General features: G+C 44.8%; 1 protein-coding gene across 5 annotated transcripts; it reads left to right on the top strand.

Moving 5' to 3' along the window:
• Positions 1 to 1,356: 1,356 nt before the first annotated feature.
• Positions 1,357 to 16,957, top strand: Fcgr2b (Fc gamma receptor IIb). Of its 5 annotated transcripts, none has more exons than XM_076937945.1 (9): positions 1,357 to 1,512; positions 1,622 to 1,805; positions 6,986 to 7,006; positions 8,253 to 8,507; positions 9,847 to 10,101; positions 10,716 to 10,838; positions 12,607 to 12,747; positions 14,573 to 14,610; positions 14,707 to 16,957. In XM_076937945.1, exons 2-9 carry the CDS (start codon positions 1,700 to 1,702, stop codon positions 14,791 to 14,793), a joined length of 1,026 nt encoding a protein of 341 aa, XP_076794060.1. In that variant the 5' UTR covers positions 1,357 to 1,512; positions 1,622 to 1,699; the 3' UTR covers positions 14,794 to 16,957. The 5 variants fall into 5 exon arrangements, with proteins under 5 accessions (XP_076794060.1, XP_076794062.1, XP_034364566.1 ...); XM_034508675.2 differs by having other exon boundaries at positions 1,361 to 1,512; positions 8,250 to 8,507; XM_076937946.1 differs by lacking the exon at positions 12,607 to 12,747 and having other exon boundaries at positions 1,363 to 1,512.
• Positions 16,958 to 18,638: the final 1,681 nt, after the last annotated feature.

The raw sequence follows: 18,638 nt of genomic DNA, 5'->3' as shown, positions 1-18,638 counted from the left end.
TGGGACACTGCAATGACCTCCTTGTCACTAACCTCACAGCACAGCAGCCAATGGCCCCAGCCCGAGGCAAGTCAGGATGCTTTCTATTCTAATGATATATTTAAAGTACTGATGTCATCCCACCACTCTCTTTCCTTAGGTTAAAATTCAGATAAGAGCTGGATAGGGCGGGGCTGGGAGGTGCGATGGCACCGTAGTAAAGTCATATGGTAGATAGGGAAGAAGTGTTGAAGGTTTCTGAAGACCACAGTGTGTAAGACGGTTTTATAATGTCATTTCCTTTACTATTACAGCTTGCTTCCTGAAAGAGCATTTGGGAAAGAGGCCTCAGAAAAGCTCCCCAAGACTGATCCCCAAATATTGCATCATCTGAGGATGCTGTCAGGAAGCAAGAAAAACAAAAAAAGCATTCGTTTGTGATGTATTCATAGTCTTTTTTATTTTGCGAAAAAAAGTTGAGTACGGTTGGTTCTTTACCAGTGACAATTTAAAATATTCCCCCACCTTGTTTGGGGGAATAGTTACTAAAGTCTTAAGTTTCTTTTCTTTCGCTAAAGAGAAATTTTCTGCTACCTAGTGGGTAGCAGCAGGATGTGTTGCTAAACATCCCACATTGCAGAGGGCAAGCCCTCACCAGAATTATGTGACAGCCATCCTGGTGCTGCACACGCACAATCTCAGTATCCTGGAGGTTGAGATAGGAGGAGCTCAAGCTTGAGGCTAACCTGGGCTACATAGCCAGTTCCAGGCCAGCCTGGATTATTTAACAATACACGACTTAAAAAATGTTTTTCTGCTAAAAATGTCATTGCTGCCGAAGCTGAGAAACTTTGTTTGAATGGGTAGGAGTGATGAATCTTCGTTTTACAGACCAGGCAGCCTGAAGTTCTCAGAAGTTCTGATGCTAAAACTTGTTCTTACAGCTTGGAAACCTATGAGCTTTTACCAATGCCATAGTGGTGAGAGCAGTCAGTGTTGGGGGGGAGGGGGAAGGGGGGAGGGGGATGATCAGGATTAAGGTCTAAGGAGCAACCTGATGCTCGCTAGGTACTTACAGAGGAGAAGGGAATGTGAAGAATGTGTGTTGTACTGCTGTTCTAACATGTTCCGGCTTTTGGTCTACAATCCAACAGTGAGCTGAGGATGTGACAACTGAGAAATCCACGTGGTGGTAGGTGGGCTCAAATACCTTTATTCAGTTTCTGGAGGAATCCAGATCCCACACACTGGACCTCCAAAAGATCCCTTTTTTGTTTTTGTTTGTTTGTTTTTGTTTATTTTATTTTTTTAATTTTTAAATTTTTTTTTCCTCCAAAAGATTCTTGCCAACCATCCTCCATCACTTGAGGGACACAGACCGAGGCAAATGACTTCTGAGCTGAGTCTGGGTGACCATTTCCCTCTCTGTACCAGAGGCCCAGGTCAGCTATGGCTCCAGAGGAACAAGAAGGGAGTTGCTTCTCAGTTTCCAAGAAAAATTTCTGTGATTTGAGCTGAATCCAGTTTATTCTGGTCAGTCCTGAATCTTCTAATAGAAAACGGATGAAAGGAAAGAGGGTGGAAGGGGAGTGGCCCATGATTAAACAGACCGTTTCTTTTCACTTCCCCATTTGGACTTCAGAATTTTGTCTGTTCTCTGGGTACAACCTGCTAAGCCTGGAGAGAAGCCTGTGCCTGCAGCTGACTCTCTTCAGGGCTGATGGGAATCCTGCCACCGTTCCTACCGCTCCCCATGGAGAGCAACTGGACTGCCCATGTGCTCTCACGGACTTTGTGCCATATGCTACTCTGGACAGCTGTGCTAAGTAAGTCAGGACCTCCAGAAGGGAGGCAGGGGCAAGGACACCTGGGCTGGGGTTGGATGAACCAACGTGGCATAGGAAGCATGTCAGCAAAACAGGACTAAGTAGCAGACTAATAATTACAATGTAACAACCTTTGAAAAATCAAACCTGGCAGGAGTTTTTGCCGTTTCTTCTTTTCCTTTCTCACCCTCTCCTCCTCTGATAGAAATCTAGTGTCCTAGACTTGAGTGAGCAATTAAAAGACCAGTTTCTCTTTGAATTTGTGGTTCACACAGGACCAAATCTTAGGTGAGATGTCTAGTGCTGCTTTAGACAAGGGTTGGGAGACAGCTCAAAGATGCTTTTGAAGGGTGTCAGTGGACATTTCCCGTGTCCATGAAGTCACTCTGTCCATCAGAAGAGCAACTCATCTAACTTTATCATATAAGGACAGGTGTAGGAAGGTCTGGCTTGTCCTGGGAACTTGGGTTCAGGGTTTTACAAACCTGGGCAAGTCTGGAGTTGTCAGTTGTGGGGCCAGAAAAATCTCTCATGCTTCCTTCATCGCATAGACCATGGAACTTGGTTCTGGCCCTGCTAAGTAAGAAAGTCAGGGTTAGGGTCTTAGGCTGAGATTTTCTGGTCCTGGTCTTATCTGTGGCCAGAGGACAGAAACTGATGGTGCCAGGACATGAGAAGAGTCTGGGTGATTTCCCGGTAAGAGAGCCCTATTGCAAGAGCATCTTCTAAGCTCAGTTCCTGGGGCATCTACCCATACCTCTGAGAAGGTGGCAAACAGCTACCTACCTATCCCAAGTTACATGCTATGACTCATAGTGAAACCTGGTCAGCACTGAGGGACCTCAGTGCTCTCTCTCTCTCTCTCTCTCTCTCTCTCTCTCTCTCTCTCTCTCTCTATATATATATATATATATATATATATATATATATATAATATATATTATATGTTATATAATATATATAGATATATGATATATATATATATATATAGATATAGATATATGATACCAGATAGCTTGGTTTTCACACAGGAAGTTCAAAGGTCAGCCCTAAAGAGATAATATGCCTTTCTATTTGTGCTATTTCACTTGGTGAAATCTCCCAAGAATGACATTTCTTCCATTTTCCTTTGGTATATTTACATTTTCTCCATTTTTTTTTTCTGGGCCTCCACACTTAGGACTTCATCACTTCATTCAATTTTATAATACCCTCTGACTGTATCTTGGTTGCTCCTGACTGTGGTCCTGAGTAGCTATAGAATCTTCCCATACAGCTATGAGAGGGCATGGTGCTTTCTAAGGACCTTCAGTGTAGGCCCACTGTCTCCCAGTAAAGCTCCAGGACTGCCCTGATCATCATGTTCCCATTTCTCCCACGGTGGATCTCAGCCAACAGAGAGGACACTACACTTGGCTTTTACTGCCTGTGTTTCTGCTGATTCTTAAAGTTCTTTGTGCCAGACGCTGTTCTGGATTTGGGGTCTTATCAGCAAACAAAACAGTTTTCCTGACCTAAAGTGCAAGGTCTTCATCTTCCTTACAGCGAGCATTGGGCACGAACAGAGTTCTCATTACTGTCTCTTGGATATAGAATGAAGCGTGGATGACAGCTTCCCTCTTCTGCATCTCTGTTTTTTTTTTTGTTTGTTTGTTTGTTTGTTTTTGTTTTTGTTTTTGTTTTTTTTGCTTTATTTTCTTTCTCATGCTCTGTACTGTCCCCCTTGCCAGTCCTATGTACTCAGGGGTTTTAACAATTACTTCTACATCACTAACTTCCAGGCTTATTGGTCCTTCCTTCCCCTGTATACTTAATTTCCCTGCCTGTTGATCAGACACCTATAGATTTGTCAGCTCAGACACAAATTTATATTCAAAATTCATAGCATCATTTCCTTACACATTTTCTTACCTTTGTAATATTTCTATTTACGTGAGCAAAGCCACCTCTTCCCTGGTCATCCATCTTTATCAATCTTATGTCTCATTAGATGCCAAGTTTCCTCGGTCTTGTCTCTTAGCTTTCTCTCATGTGTGTCTTCTTTGCTTCCTATTGTCAACGCAGATGAAAGAGCAAGGTCATGAGAGAATATGGGCACAGTTGATGGAGTCAAAGGATAGATAAGTTAAGGGGACCTACCCACAGTATTTGAGAAGTAAAGGCAGGAAGAACTGTAGTTCAAGACCAGCATGGGCTGCATGAGACCTTGTCTCAACAACAACAACAGCAAGAAAAAGATAAAGAAATTTGCAATGAGGTGGTGATAATGCCGAGTGTGGTGTGTGCGTGCATGTGGAGGTAAATGTGGACACAGTCAGAGGTGGACAGTGATGATGAGGCAGTGATCACATGATCACAGAGGCTGTACTTGGGCAAATGGAAGAGAAGAGGACTGGAGGAGGATTGCAATGGAAGCCTTGGATATTTCATTTTGTCACTTTTGAAGTTGGTGTGGTTCGGAGAAATGATGACGAGGCCTTGAGGTATAGCATGGGGCTGTGTGGCTAAACTGTACGAGACGAGGGAAGATTCACTGCAGATGAGGAAGTCAGGGCATGATGCAGCCAGATGTTGCACAGGCCATTGACACGTGTTCTAGTTCACCGGTAACCATCTTTTCCTTACTAATCTCTAGGACTTCCTCTGTCCCAATTAGTCTGACACAGCACTTTCAGCTCTAAAACGAACCTCTCGTTGTTTACTGAACTTTGGGAATTCGCCTATGATCATTTAAAAGGTACCCATGTGATATGTTTGGAACTTCACAGATACCTTCTCTGGATTATCACTAATCCTGACAACAGTTATAGCATGGGTACTGCTGTCATCATCTCCATTTATAAGCCAAGGAATCAAAGCAGAGAAAAGTAAAGTTGCCTCTGCAAGGTCATTGTGCATCAGTCACAGTACTTACTTTTCTCATTACTTTGTCAAAACACCAGGCAAAAGCAACTTAAGAAAGTGTTTATTTTGACTTATCTCTCGAGGGCATTGTGGTGAGAAGAAGGCATGGTGGCATCTTGGCTGGACACCTCACACCCATAATCAGGAAACAGATGCATGTTAGTACATTGCTGGCTCCCTCCTTTTCTCTTGTTTATTCGAGCCAGGACCCCAGCCCATTGGAAAGAGACACTCATATTCGGGATGGGTCTTAGCACTGTAGCTAAACTTTTCCAGAAACACCCTTGAAGACACAATGGAAGATGTTTCCATGGTGATTCTAAATTTGGTTGAGCTGATAATGTAGACTAAGCATCACAGTGGTCAAGTCAACATGTAAATTCTGCGTGCGTTCTCACTTCCTGCCATTCTGCTTGGCATTGACAATCCTCCAGAATATGGCAGCCATCTCCATTTTCAGCTGTGTTCCTCAATATGGAGGGTGGGTTTTGTTGTTGTTGTTGTTTGTTGTTTGTTGTTTGTTGTTTGTTGTTTGTTTGTTTTAACCAAAGAAGCAGTCAGGCTGAGACTTGCTGAGAGTGTTGACAAGCATCCATCCATCTTTCTTAGGGAATATTTCTTTTCTGTTTGTCACAATGATAGAACACTTGAAGCTGCGTGATGAACGTCTCCTCACTTTCTCCCCTCGACGAAACTCAGCCAAGTACAATGTCCCAGAACCTCCTCCTCTGCTGAACTAGCGTTAGCTTGCCCGTTCTCTTCTGGTGGCATTGAGAATGTCTCTTTTATAAGATGTGCAAGACTTGGGGTGCAGAGTTGGGTAGATCTCAGGGAGTAGGAGGCTAGCCTGGTCTATAAAGTAAGTTCTAGGCCAGTCACAGTCATGTAATGAGACCATATCAGAACCAAAGGTCCTTTTAAGATTACATTTGCACACATGCATATTCTTATCACCAGACTGTTGGCTTCAGTGGGGATCAGAGACTTTTATCTTTTCTTTTAGGTATTCTCAGCAAGGCACAGGGTGGTCAAAGCAATTTCTGGGATTACAAATGGATGAAGCAGCAGGGATTTAAGTGTACATACTTAGGTGTGGTGATGTGGGGATCAGAATCCAGTCTTCTAGACTTCCAGAAGAATGCTCCTTCATGTAGTGCCCCTCCTCTTATCCCTGAAAGTATTCAGACTTGGGAGGCTCTTGCCCTTTTCAGCTCAAGTGCAGTTGTAAATCCCCATCATGGACAGGTGCGTGAACGCACATGCAGATACACATGCACACACACTGGGCTCTCGTTTATCTCAGAACCAGCTTTACTGTCATACCCAACAGTAGTGCCACACGTCCATCCTGTAGTCAGCATTCCTGTCCCATGTCCCTTTCCCTCACCATGTGTCATCCCATCTTGTCCCACAGGAAGTCATAGATCTATGTTCTTTTCTTTTCTTTTAATTTTTATTTTTGTGAATGACTATTTTTCCTATATATATGTCTGTGCACCACATGGGTGCTGGGAATCAAACCCAAGTCCTCTGGAAGAGCAGCCTGTGCTCTTAAATACGGGGCCATCTCTCTAGTCTCATGGTGTCCTTCCATAATTTCTTTTTCCTATCAAATTTGCCCGGCAGCAAAAACCTAAATCTTAAGCAATGGGGATGAGAAATAAATCACAAGAGAATTGATTGTAGGATAGGACACAAATGCTCAAATGACAATAGAGAACCGACTAGGCTACTAGATCTTGTGTAGCTTAGTGAAAAATCAGGCTGGAGAACACTCTTCTGGTTTTGTCTCTTTGCTGTTCGTCTATATGTAAGCATCACACACACACACACACACACACACACAAATATGGTGTGTGTTGTTCATGGGGAAATTCTAAGGACATATATACCAAGCCAATAGTATTTTGTCATGAGTATTTTCTATTCTTCAACAAAGATTATGAAATATCCACATGATCTGTATTCCCTCCCTATGGAAGAAAAACCCTTCTCCCAGGATGGACCTTGGCAAAGTCTGATGTACTAAGCTACCAATCCTATGTAAACTTCAACAGGGACCTTAGCAGTCAAAGGTGTTCAGCCCTTGAAAGTGTCACAACACACACGTTAAGGAGAAGGGGCTTAATTATTTCTGAAAATATGCTTCATCCAGGAAGTCCCAGGAAAGGGCCATGCCGTGAAGGTTGGGTTGTGGGCTGAGTTGGGGCTCTGGGTCTGGGCAGGCATGTCTCAGTGCAGAAGGCCCTGGTTGATGCTTGCTTCCTCTCTTACAGCTCTTGTTGCCGGGACTCATGGTAAGTCCTCTTTTTATATCTCCTCAGTCTCCTCTAGGTCACCGCCTCTTTGCTCAATGGTCTGTCTGTCTGTCTGTCTGGAGCTGCTCTGAATGTATCAGCTACCAAGCTCAGTATCAGGTCAGGAACAGGAAAGGACCATTGTTCCCAGAAGATGCCCTGCCATTCTTCTTCCCTCTGCCTGGGGAGGAAGACAGTCAGAAGCCATGGCTAGCTAGTATAGTAATTCTTCTAGTTCTTTTAGAGTGAGATGTGGCCAGTTACCACAAACTGTCCTTGTTCCCAACTGCCTTTCACTCTCCAAGTAAAATTGAGAGCTTTTAAAAAGTTGATCTCAAAGAAGCTGAGAGTGAATGACCAGAGCCTGGGACGCTGGAGGAGTGGTAGGGACGAAGACAAAGTGACTAATGGACATAGAGGCAGAGTTAGATATGAGGAGTAAGTTCTAATGCGCTGAAGCAAGAAGGGTGTCTTAGTTAGGGTTTCTGTTTCTGTGTGGAGGCACCATGATCACAGCAACATTTCATAGGGGAGTTGCTTACAGTCCATCATCATCATGGCAGGAAGCATGGCAACATGCAGGCAGACATGGTGCTGGAGAGGTAGCTAAGAGTTCTACATCTCGATCCGCAGGCAGCAGGAAGAGAGAGTGACACTGGGCCTGGCTTGAGCATCTGAAACTTCGAAGCCCAACCCAGTGACCCACTTCCTCCAAAAAGGCCACACCTACTCCAGCAAGGTCACACCTCTCAGTAGTGCCACTCTCTGAGTCAATTGGGGCCATTTTCATTCAAGGACCTTTTCCCAAATGACATTCCCTCCTTTCAGATGACTCTAATTTTAGAGTGTCAAGTTGGCATAAGACTAGCCAGTACAGAACTCCATGCCCTGTTCTGATGTAGAGATCCATCTGCATACAAGTGGGGTAGGGGACAAGTGGCAGGAGGGAGGGAGAAGAGAAACGTAAATAAATCTTAGTGAGAGATATTTCTGGGATGTCTCCTTTGCCCCCTCCCATCTTCTCTCTTCCTTTACCTGCTGAGGCTCAATTGCATTCCTTGTGAGTTCCCTGGGACTCACTGGATGGAATAAGTAGAAGAATTCGATGGAAGCAGCTTCCTGGGCCTGGCGCCCCCCTGGGTGCCCTCAGTAGAAATGCTGGTGCTTTTCAGCTGAAACTTGGGGCCTGCTTAGGCTCTCGGGGCTTCCTTGCTTCATACTGCTTGCTCTTTCCAAAATTCAGCAGATCTTCCAAGGGCTGTGGTGAAACTTGAGCCCCCATGGATCCAGGTGCTCAAGGAAGACCTTGTGACACTGACATGTGAAGGGACCCACAACCCTGGGAACTCTTCTACCCAGTGGTTCCACAATGGGAGCCCCATCCCGAGCCAGGTCCAAGCCAACTACACGTTTAAGGCCGACATCAATAACAGTGGAGAATATCAGTGCCGAATGGAGCAGACCGGCCTCAGCGACCCTGTACATCTGGGAGTGATTTCTGGTTAGTAAAGGCTGGCCCCGGAAGGAGCTGGGATACCAAGAAGTTGGGGGGTGGAGTGGGGTGGATCTGCTTACTGCAAAGTTTGCAGGAAAGGGGGTGGGCTGGTTTCTGGGAAGCATCACAGGGAGCTGCTTAAAGGGCTTTTTGTCCACTCGTTTCCCCTTCTGCCGGCCCTTGTGTTTAGCGTGCAAGTGGAGGGCATGCAAATTCCTGAGAAATAGTGTGAACAGTTGTTGTTTCTGGTAGTCCTGATTGAGCAAGAGAGTTCAAGGACACAGGCAGCTGAATGTGACAGAAAAGGGAAGTCCCTACTTCACAGAAACCCTTCTATTTCATGCCACCCAGAAAAATGCCAGTAGTCCGCAACTGAATCCCAGCCCAGGGAAGAGCTGTCTATACAAATCTGACTGATGTATTTAACCTTGAGTTCGGCATTCCCATCTGCTCAGCTGAGGGTGCTGAGGCCTCTCCCCTGGAGGTTCTGGGGAGCACCGGCATTTCCTTACCTCTCGCCCTTGCAGTTCCGGTGGGTCCTTAACTCTTTTTCTTCCATCAGCTTGTGGGCACTTGACATGAAAAGCTATGTCTCGTCCACCTTCATATTTGCAGTATCTGGAATGGGGCAAGGCTTATTAAATCTTTGCTGAGCAGATCAATGATTTTTATAAGGCTCCTGGCAAAAAAGTAGGTTTCCCCCGCAGAAGGACTACCAGGTGACCACGTCAGCAATTGCTATCGAGTTCTTTACTTAGTTCCCTCTTATCACCCAATCTCAGATTTCCTCAATAGTATGCCCACAGCATAGTATGCCCACAGCATAGTATGCCCACAGCAAGCGAATGATTTGCCCCACACCCTGCTGGACGTGGTTCCACATTTATTACTAGTCATTAGAGAAACTGACATTTTTGAAGGTTCAAGATGTTCTACCATCCTTCAAACAGAAGACTCTATTGTATCTGCTTCATACTTGTCTCCTCAGGCACACTGAATTCTGTCATCTTTCCTTCCAGGAAGGGAAGGATTACATCCCCATGTCTTGTGTTTGCCCTTCTCTCAGGCGAGGAAGTGGAACATGCATGTATCTTGGATACCTGTTGTGCACCATGAACTACTTACTGTAGCTGCAAAATCTAATCATACCCATTTCACAGTTGAGGAAAGTGAGGCCCAGAAGCCTTAATTTTTTTTTTGCCCAAGATCGAACGAAGAGCTCCTAAATGAGTGGAACATCAAGAGTGCCTGATGTCAAACTAAAGTTCTCTCTCTTCATATATCATATTGCACTAGGAAGAGTGACCTGGCCCTCTGAGTGCTATAGTCTTTTTGTGTCTTTCAGACTGGCTGCTGCTCCAGACCCCTCAACTGGTGTTTCTGGAAGGGGAAACCATCACGTTAAGGTGCCATAGCTGGAAGAACAAACAGCTGAACAGGATCTTGTTCTACCAGAATGGAAAATCTGTGAAGTTTCATCATCACGGTAATAATTTCTCTATCCCAAAAGCCAACCACAGTCACAGTGGGGACTACTACTGCCAAGGAGATCTAGGAAGAACACGGCACTCCTCCAAGCCTGTCACCATCACTGTCCAAGGTATGTGGACTCTGTCAAGATGTTGGAAAAGGAGAGGAGGAGATAAACAGAGGCTAAAGTTATACAGCCCCACACGGAGATCTAGGTGTGCACAGCAGCGAAGCTGGGCTTTGAGGCAAAGAGGAGAGCTGTGAAGGCCTGGCCGAGCGATGGCCAAGTGATGGCCGAGTTCCTCCCTTGCAGGTGGTGGGTGACAAGACGGTTGGGAAGCAGAGCCTTGTTGTTGGTACCTAGGTTCTTTAAGCTCCTAGACACTCCTAAGAGCTGAAGTTTAACTTCTTGTCTCTCATAACAGCCGTTCATTCTTGAAGGCATATCGTGTTCTAGATAGTAGTGGTATCACCAACTCTGGGAGGCTTCAGATCCATCCTCACCACACCCTCTGAGGGCTGTCTCTTCTGCTACTACACTGTTACCAGTGTGCCTTCATCAGTTGGGTGGAAACACTTGGTTCGTGGGGAGGCACACGTCTGCTCACTAAACCTATGCTTATAAGGTTTCAGGGAAACGTATTACACCTACGAGTGACCAGACACAGAACCAGGCATAGCATTGGAGGAGGGATGGATTCACGGAGAGTACTTAATATCTGTCATCATATCTGTCTTCTCCAGAGCCCAAATCCAGCAGGTCTTTACCGGTATTGACAATTGTAGCTGCTGTCACTGGAATTGCTGTAGCAGCCATTGTTATTATCCTGGTATCCTTGATCTATCTCAAGAAAAAGCAGGTTCCAGGTTGGTGGCTCTCTTTGGTCCCTCTTATTATCAGTTCCTACTTAGCTGGGGCAGCTAGGGGTTAGAGGTTCATTTGCTTTTGGTATTGTCCCACCCTATTCATTCACCTACTTACAAATTCATCTGTTAAGCAAGACTTGAACAAGCTTGATGATGTGCCATGAACTGTGCTAGATACTCTAGGCATTGAGTTCCATTTCTACCCCCAGCTAGCGCTCAGCATTGTGGGGAATACCGGGTGCACCAGTGGATACTCCTAAGAAGGGATTTGAGCAATGCTAAAGACATGGTTGTGACCTGGGGGTCGGAGCACATTCCTGTCATCCCAGGACAGTAAGGCAGAAGAACTATAAAGTCTGAAGCCAGGGTCAGTGAGATGGGCCAGCTGGTGCAAATGCTTGCAGTTCAAGCCCTGGTGATCTTATTCAACCTCTGGTATCCAAGTTAAGGTGGAAAGAAGGAACTGATCCTACAAAGTGTCCTCTGACCTTCATAGATGGGCTGTGGTGTGTACTGCATATTTGAAACCAGCCTGTGCTACACAGCAAGACTGTATCTAAAATATAAAAAAGAGAGGCAACTCTATAACTTCCTCTCAGTTATTCCACCTTGACCAAGCACTTAACATATGAGATGTTAATGGACATCTCAGATCTAAACGGTGGCAGTCAGCCTGGCTGGGACAGTTAGAGAAGGTTTCAGTGGGGAGCCAGTATGATGTTGTGATTGAAATACACACGAGGGACCAGATTGCTGTGGTCTAAATCTCAGCTCACAGCTCACCAGATCTATAATGTCAACTTCTGAGCCTCAGTTTACTGGTCTGGAAAATGAAGAACACTATGGGACCCACCTTACTGGAGTATTAGGACAATGAATAAGGCCAAAGCCTTTGTATCAGAGCCTCAGAGACAGCAAAGAACACATACATAGGGGTTGGAGCAATGGCTCAGCTGTTAAGAATACTGACTGTTCCTCCAAAGGAACCAGGTTCAATTCCCAGTACCCACACGGCAGGTCATAACTGTCTATAGCTCTGGCTCGAAGGGATCCAACAACCTTGCATAGACATACATGCAGGAAAAATACAGGTTCCCATAAAATGAAAATAAATTATTAAAAAAAAGAATACGTAAGTATAAGCTGTTACTACTGTGGAGAAGGGTGATGTCCCTGGGGCAGGCATCAGCTAGGCAAAGTAGAAGAGCATTCTAGAAGCTGTGGCCAAAGTATGAAAATAAGGAATGTTGAAAGCAGGTCAAAGGAAGCCATGGAGAAAGGGAAAATACTTCTACTAACTAATACCTAATACCTCAAAACACACTTTACATTGGCTCATAGGGACTCAGTTATGGATGAGAAGTAAACATTGAGATATACAGAGAGAAAGATTACCCTGTTTTCATTGAGGCAGGGTCTCACTTTGTAGCCCTACCTGGTCTGGAATTCACTGGATAGATCAGGCTGGCCTCAAACTCAGAGATCTTCTTGCCTTTGTCTCCTGAGTGCTGGGATTAAAGGTGTGTTCCATCACACCAGCCAAAAGATCACACCTTTAAAAGGCTGGACAAACCCAGGAAAAATGCAGTGGAGTGTTTTATGTCACACCCCCTGGTGTCCTCTTGGGTTAGTCACTATGGGGAAGAGAAGTGTTGCCAGTGTGAGGGAAGGTCTCTGTTCCTTTTAACTTTGTTCTGACCCTGGCCCTTGATCCTGTTGTCTCAGGCTCACCCCATAATCCTACTAACTTCCTACGTGCCCCTCCTAGCTCTCCCAGGAAACCCTGATCTCAGGGAAAAGGGAGAAACCCTTCCTGAGGAACTAGGTGACTACACAGTGCCCTCTGGGGACTCAGTGTCTGTCAGCCCAGGGCCTCCATCTGGACTGGAGCCGACAAGCAGCAGGTCATGTAAGTTCAGTGGGAGTGCAGAAGAGGGAGGGGCTGTGGGAGAAAGCTGGGACTCAAATCTCTTGGTCAGTTCTGAGTCTAACTCTTGGACCTAAGGAGGATCTCACTAGAGATGAGAAGAGGAGCGTTGATTTCAGAGAGAGGAAGAGGGTGGGTAGTGACTAAACCTCTAGTCAGACGAGGAATCCGGACACATTTCCAGTACAGGCCTGCAAAGGCATTTGCATCTTTTGGGGGAGATGAGGCACAGTTCCAAAGGATGGGGTTAGCAGTTGTATGACAGAGGTCAATAGGATTAAGGGGGTGGGGGGAGCCTAAGACAAGAAGAGGTCCGAGGTAACCCTGGAGATCTTTTCAGAAATGTATCACTGTCTATGTAGAGTCAGTGGGAGGCATAGCACAGCGTAACCTTTAATAGCATGTTGAGAGGAGATTTGAGTTGAGGAAATTCTAGGGGACTACGGCTATTCCTAGGGTAAACTTTGAGGGCACACTCAGGATGATAAAACATTGGCCTGATCCTTCCACCATGATATAAGTAAATCCAGAGTAGGTCATTCCCCATAGTGGGGAAGGGATGAGTGTGGATGGGTGGTTTAGGTGACCTCTGAACCCTTATAGCTCTGCGATTTGAAAGCCTGGTTGAGGAGGAAGAATGTAGGAATGGGAGTTGCCTGAGGCAGTTGCCTCAGTGTAGTTAAAGACAGAGCATAAAGGCGATTGGAGTTCTCTAGAGGCTTCCATGACAGCAGAAGTAGGCAGGAGAAAGAGTTCCGTGTAGATCCCGCTTCAGGGAGCTGGGATGTGACTCAGAGCTGAGCCAACAGATATGAGAGCTTGAGCAAAATAGCATTCACTTAGCTTGGCTTTGAGCAAGGTCTGCGTTCTTCAGCCAGGCCCTGTGGCTCTATGTCTAGGATCAAACTAGGTCTACAAAAAAAAAAAAAAAAAGTCTAATCGCAACTGGACTCACTTTCTTGTCTGGCTTTGTCTACTCTGGTATATACACATTACACAAGGCATTTATGCAGCCTGGCACCAGGTTTTCCCTACAGGAGTAGTTAGCTGCTGGGATTGCTAAGAAGTATATAAAAGGGGGGAACTCTTGTAGGGCAGAATTTGGAACATGGCAAATACGGCTTTGTGTTGGGGAGCCAGTGAAGAGACTGGAGACATTGTTCCAACCTCTTCCTTCTCTTCCCAAAATGACGGTTTATAGACATTGGGGTTGCTTTTCCTACTGGCAAAGGAACTTTGGGCAAAAATATAATGTGGTGTTTGGGATATTAGAGAAACGTCTTTTTCTTATCTCTTTCCCACCCTCCCTTTCTCTCCTCTCTCCTCTTTCTTTCTCCCTTTCCTCTCTCTTTTTCTTCTTCTTTTAATGTCATGGAATACCTGGTTCTCCAGTGCTTTAGCAAGAGTAAACTACACTTGTCCAGTGTGGAAACAGCCATTTGTTTCTCTCCCTCTGAGAAGGCAAACATCTGGGCTTGATTTCACTCCGATCCAAACCCTTCTGCATTCCGCTCTCCAACCTCTCAGAGCCTCAGAGCTGCCTAGTCTGCCTCTAGGAAAGTTGAGCGATGTTCTGACAAGAATGTGGCATGTGGTGGTGCTTGTTTCCTTTTGCCAGCGTTGCCAGCAGGAAAGGCTGGATTCCCAGATGGTGAGGGAAGGGGGCAGCACTGCTTGGCCTGATAGCCTGGGTTGGGGCTGGCAAGCCTTGTCTTTGCTCTGAGCTTTGGTTTTGCAGCCTCAATAGCAGCACACCGGGCCCTCTTTTCCAGCAGTGCCCAAGCTGATCACTTATTTTCATCCACAGATAATCCTTCTGATCTCGAAGAAGCTGCCAAAACTGAGGTGAGGGAGCCCAGCCCTGTCCTACCCCTCTCCCTGTTCATCTGCTTTCCCCGTGACCTCTCTGCAGCTCTCATGGACCATTTCTGCTTTCTCTAGGTTGACAATACGATCACTTATTCACTTCTCAAGCATCCCGAAGCTCCGGATGAAGAAGTGGAGTCTGATTACCAGAACCACATTTAGTCTCCCTTGTGACTGGGAAAAGCAAACCTGAAAGGCCGGGATCTAGTGTCTTCTGGTCCAAGGGATGCTGTAGATATTAAAGAGAACATCCAGAGTCACTTATGTGAGTCCTGAAACCAACAGACACTACGATATTGGTTCCCAATGGTTGACTGTACTAATGACTTCATAACTTACAGCTTCTCAACTCAAGACTCTCCTGCCGTAGATCCACACAGCCAATAAAATTAATCAACTTACTGTTGTTAAGAGACTGCAGCAACATGGGAACTGCTTATACTACAAGCTAACAAGAAGAATTAATGTTAGGATGCATGATCTCAGCGATGATAAACTAGACTTGTACCAACCTGTCGAAAGTGATGCTTTATAAGGAACTTCAATTTGTTTTACAATTTTTCTATAAAGGTCGCATGTTACTTTTATAGTAAAATGTTGTAAAAACATCTTTCTATCTACCTTTTCAAGGCTGCAGTGATTGGAGTATAGACTGAGCTCTCTGGGGTTTGTTGGTCTTCTTCAAGAAGAATCTTGGGATGGCTTAACCTTTCCCTGGGGAGACATAAGAATCTTAGGTAGGGCCCTCAGGACGGACCTAAGTCATATGATTATACTCAAGACTAGTTTGGCGCACCAGTGAGTTTCTTGGGCTTATTTATAGAAACATGAGTGAGGGGTTCCTTACAGGGCTGTGGAGAACCTTAAAGCACCAATCTTGGCACCGATGACAACATCTCTACAGTTGCATAGATGGTGCTCCGCCCCCTCTTTAGTTTGTCCTCCTCAAACTCCCAGTCCAGAAGCCTCTGCCTTTAGACCTCCATGCTGTCGAGCCTTTAGACCTCCATGCTGACGAGCCTTTAGACCTCCATGCTGACGAGCCTTTAGACCTCCATGCTGTCGAGCATGCACTACTATCCACCACCACACCTGGCCTGGCAGACATAGATGAGAGGTAGAGGAGAGGGCAGATAAGGATTCGGAGTAGAGAGCCAGTGCCCTTCCCCTTCAAACTGAGGACACTTCCAGTGAACTTGTCTTCTTGTTGTCACACTTCCTTCTCCTTTCCCCTATGGCAAGCAGAATTATCACTTTGTTATGCAACAGGAGTTCGCAGGAAGTCAAACTTTGGATGAATGCCAGGGGTAACTGAAGGATGACCTTGAACTCCTGATCTTTCTGCTTCTGCCTCCTAATTGCTGGGATTAGAAGTCGGATCATATTATATTTATATGTTCACAAAAATCACTCAGGCAGCTGTAACCACGTAAGTTCAGAGTGTGGACATACAAAGGAGACAAAAGGGGAAATGTTCTGTTGTCCTCATTCCCCTGGACTCTGTTCTCTCTCTCTCTCTCTCTCTCTCTCTCTCTCTCTCTCTCTCTCTCTCTCTCTCTCTGTGTGTGTGTGTGTGTGTGTGTGTCTCAAATGAATAAACACTGTTGCAGGTGTTGTATACATTCAGATTTTCTAATATATATTTGATATTGTTTTTAGAAAGCCTATCCATGAAACCATACATGTGATTATGTTGTAGACTTCTCTTGGCTGGGCCTTTCTGGATGTCAGCCTAGCTTCAGGCCCATTGAAAGACACTATCTCATGGATATTAAGCAGAGAGAGCTGGAGCAGGATACCAGATGTTTTCCTCTGACCCCTGCACAGCAGCACACAGGCACTCTACACGTGTGTGCCTATAACACACACAAATAAAATAAATAATAATAATTTTTAAAACTCACTCCAGAATTTCTGCTTTGAACTCCCTGAGATCCAAGACATGGTGGCATGGATACTTTCTTACATGGATCTTAGTTGTTCAATCCAAACACACCGAACAGATAAGGCTATTTGACATCAGGGAGATCACATCCAGAAGCTCTTGCATTCCTAATGTGCACTGTTAAGTGTGTCTCATGGAATCTAGTCAGTTCTTTCTCATATCCTCTTTAGCAAGACCCCTCCTGGCCACTACTCTTTGTTTTTATTTTCTCCATGGTACAGCGTAGATAATTACATATCTTCTTCTTTTATAGATTCTCGTATATACTAGAATGTTAGCTCAAAACAGTCCCATGTTTTCCTTTTTCTCTAATGTATTCCAGAGAGCAGAACAATGCAATAGATTGTTGAATGAATTAATGAATAAAACTTTCCTCTCATAGTTTCTGGGTTATTTGATATTCTTGTACGGCTGGTCAAGTGCTCTACCACCGAACTACCTGGTGTTATTTGATGTTCTTACTACTGTGGCTTGGATTTGTTCCCCTGAAATCACATATTGGAAACAGTCACCAATGCATCAGAGGTGGGAGGTGGGGTCTGATAGGAAGTGTCTAGCCCACAGGCAGGGAGCTAGTTCTGTGGGGATGGCTCCTTCTAAAAGGGTGAGTTTGCTATCGTTTGGCTCTGTCTTCCCTTCCTGCTCCATTCTCCCCCTTCTTAATTCATGGAATGACATGGCAAGAAAACCTTTACCAGATTCTGGTCCCTCAGTCTTCTCAGCCTCCAGAACATGTTAATAAAGAATCGCCCCAAGTCCGTGGGGGTTTTGTCATTGCAACCTGGAGAAGGCTTTCTGAATCTCAAGAGTTCAATAAAAAAACCTATCTTCCCTTGAAACCTTAACAAATTTATCTAAAATTCTTAAACGCTTTGGAAAAGATTTGAACTTAAATAGACTTGGGAGTCCTTTTTGAATTTGGTATAAGGTAAGCACCTAACTTAATTCTTACCTGTCCTGAGGCTAGGTATTCCAGTGTCATTCCTGAGTAAGTGATTAGAAATGGGTCTAATATCATCATCAACTCCCACCCGCAGGTCCACATCCGTGTCCGGCCTCTGCGGTTGCCTCATTTCATTTGTTTTTCCTGCCTCAGTAGCATATACTTATTTATTCATAGGATATTTGATATGTAGAAATCCCTGTCTTCTCTCATTCGTTTGTTTCAAGATCTTCTTGGCTGTTATTGTGTTTCTCTTCTAGATGGACTTCAGAACTCCATAAACTATAGGGTACTGGGAGAGTTACATTGTCTATGTAAATTACTTGGGTAAGGTTTGGCATCTGTGTTATACTGAGACCTCCCAAGTTACAGCTTCTTGCTTATTTAGACAATAGACTTCTCTTATAACATGGCCTTTTAAAAATGGAATGTATCTCTTTTTATTTTATGCGCATTTGTGTTCTGTCTTCACGTGTGTCTGTGTGAGGGTGTTATGTCCATGAAGTTACAGAGAATTGTGAGCTGCCATATGGGTGCTGGAAGTTGAACCTGGGCCCTTTGAAAGAGCAGCCAGTGCTCTTAACTGAGGAAGCAGCTCTCCAGCCCCAACATGGCCGCTTGCCTGAGAGCTTAAACTGCCTTTTCCCCGACTCCATATCACTATCGCTATGATTAGAATTTTCTATACATTTTGAAGACAATTTTGAAAAAGTGTATTTTTTTTCCTGGAAAATCACACATTTTATTAATCGGCATGTAGCCAGATGTTGCTTCCTCTCTTCCCTTCTTCCTTCCTCTCTCTCTCTCTCTCTCTTTCTCTTTCTTCCTTTCTTTGTCAGGATCTCAGGTAGCCAAGGCTGACCTCACAATCCTTATATATAGCTGAGGATAGCCTTGATCCTCCTACTTCCACCTCTCAAATGCTGGAATTAAAGGAGTGTACCAATACCCAATATGTGTGGTCCTTCAGTTCACACTCAGGGTTTCCTGCAAAGAAATAGTTTTTTTTTTTTTTTTTTTTTTTTTTTGACAATTTGTGTGTTTATATTTATCCATGGACTCCTCCCCCATTCTTAGCTTTTTTGATTGTCTTTTATCAGGATGAGTTGGTTGGGAATA

This window comes from Arvicanthis niloticus, chromosome 7, assembly GCF_011762505.2.
Source record: "Arvicanthis niloticus isolate mArvNil1 chromosome 7, mArvNil1.pat.X, whole genome shotgun sequence".
In the NCBI taxonomy this organism is placed as follows: domain Eukaryota; kingdom Metazoa; phylum Chordata; class Mammalia; order Rodentia; family Muridae; genus Arvicanthis; species Arvicanthis niloticus.
Note: the sequence above shows the minus strand (reverse complement) of the source record. Positions and strands in the feature narration are given on the sequence as shown.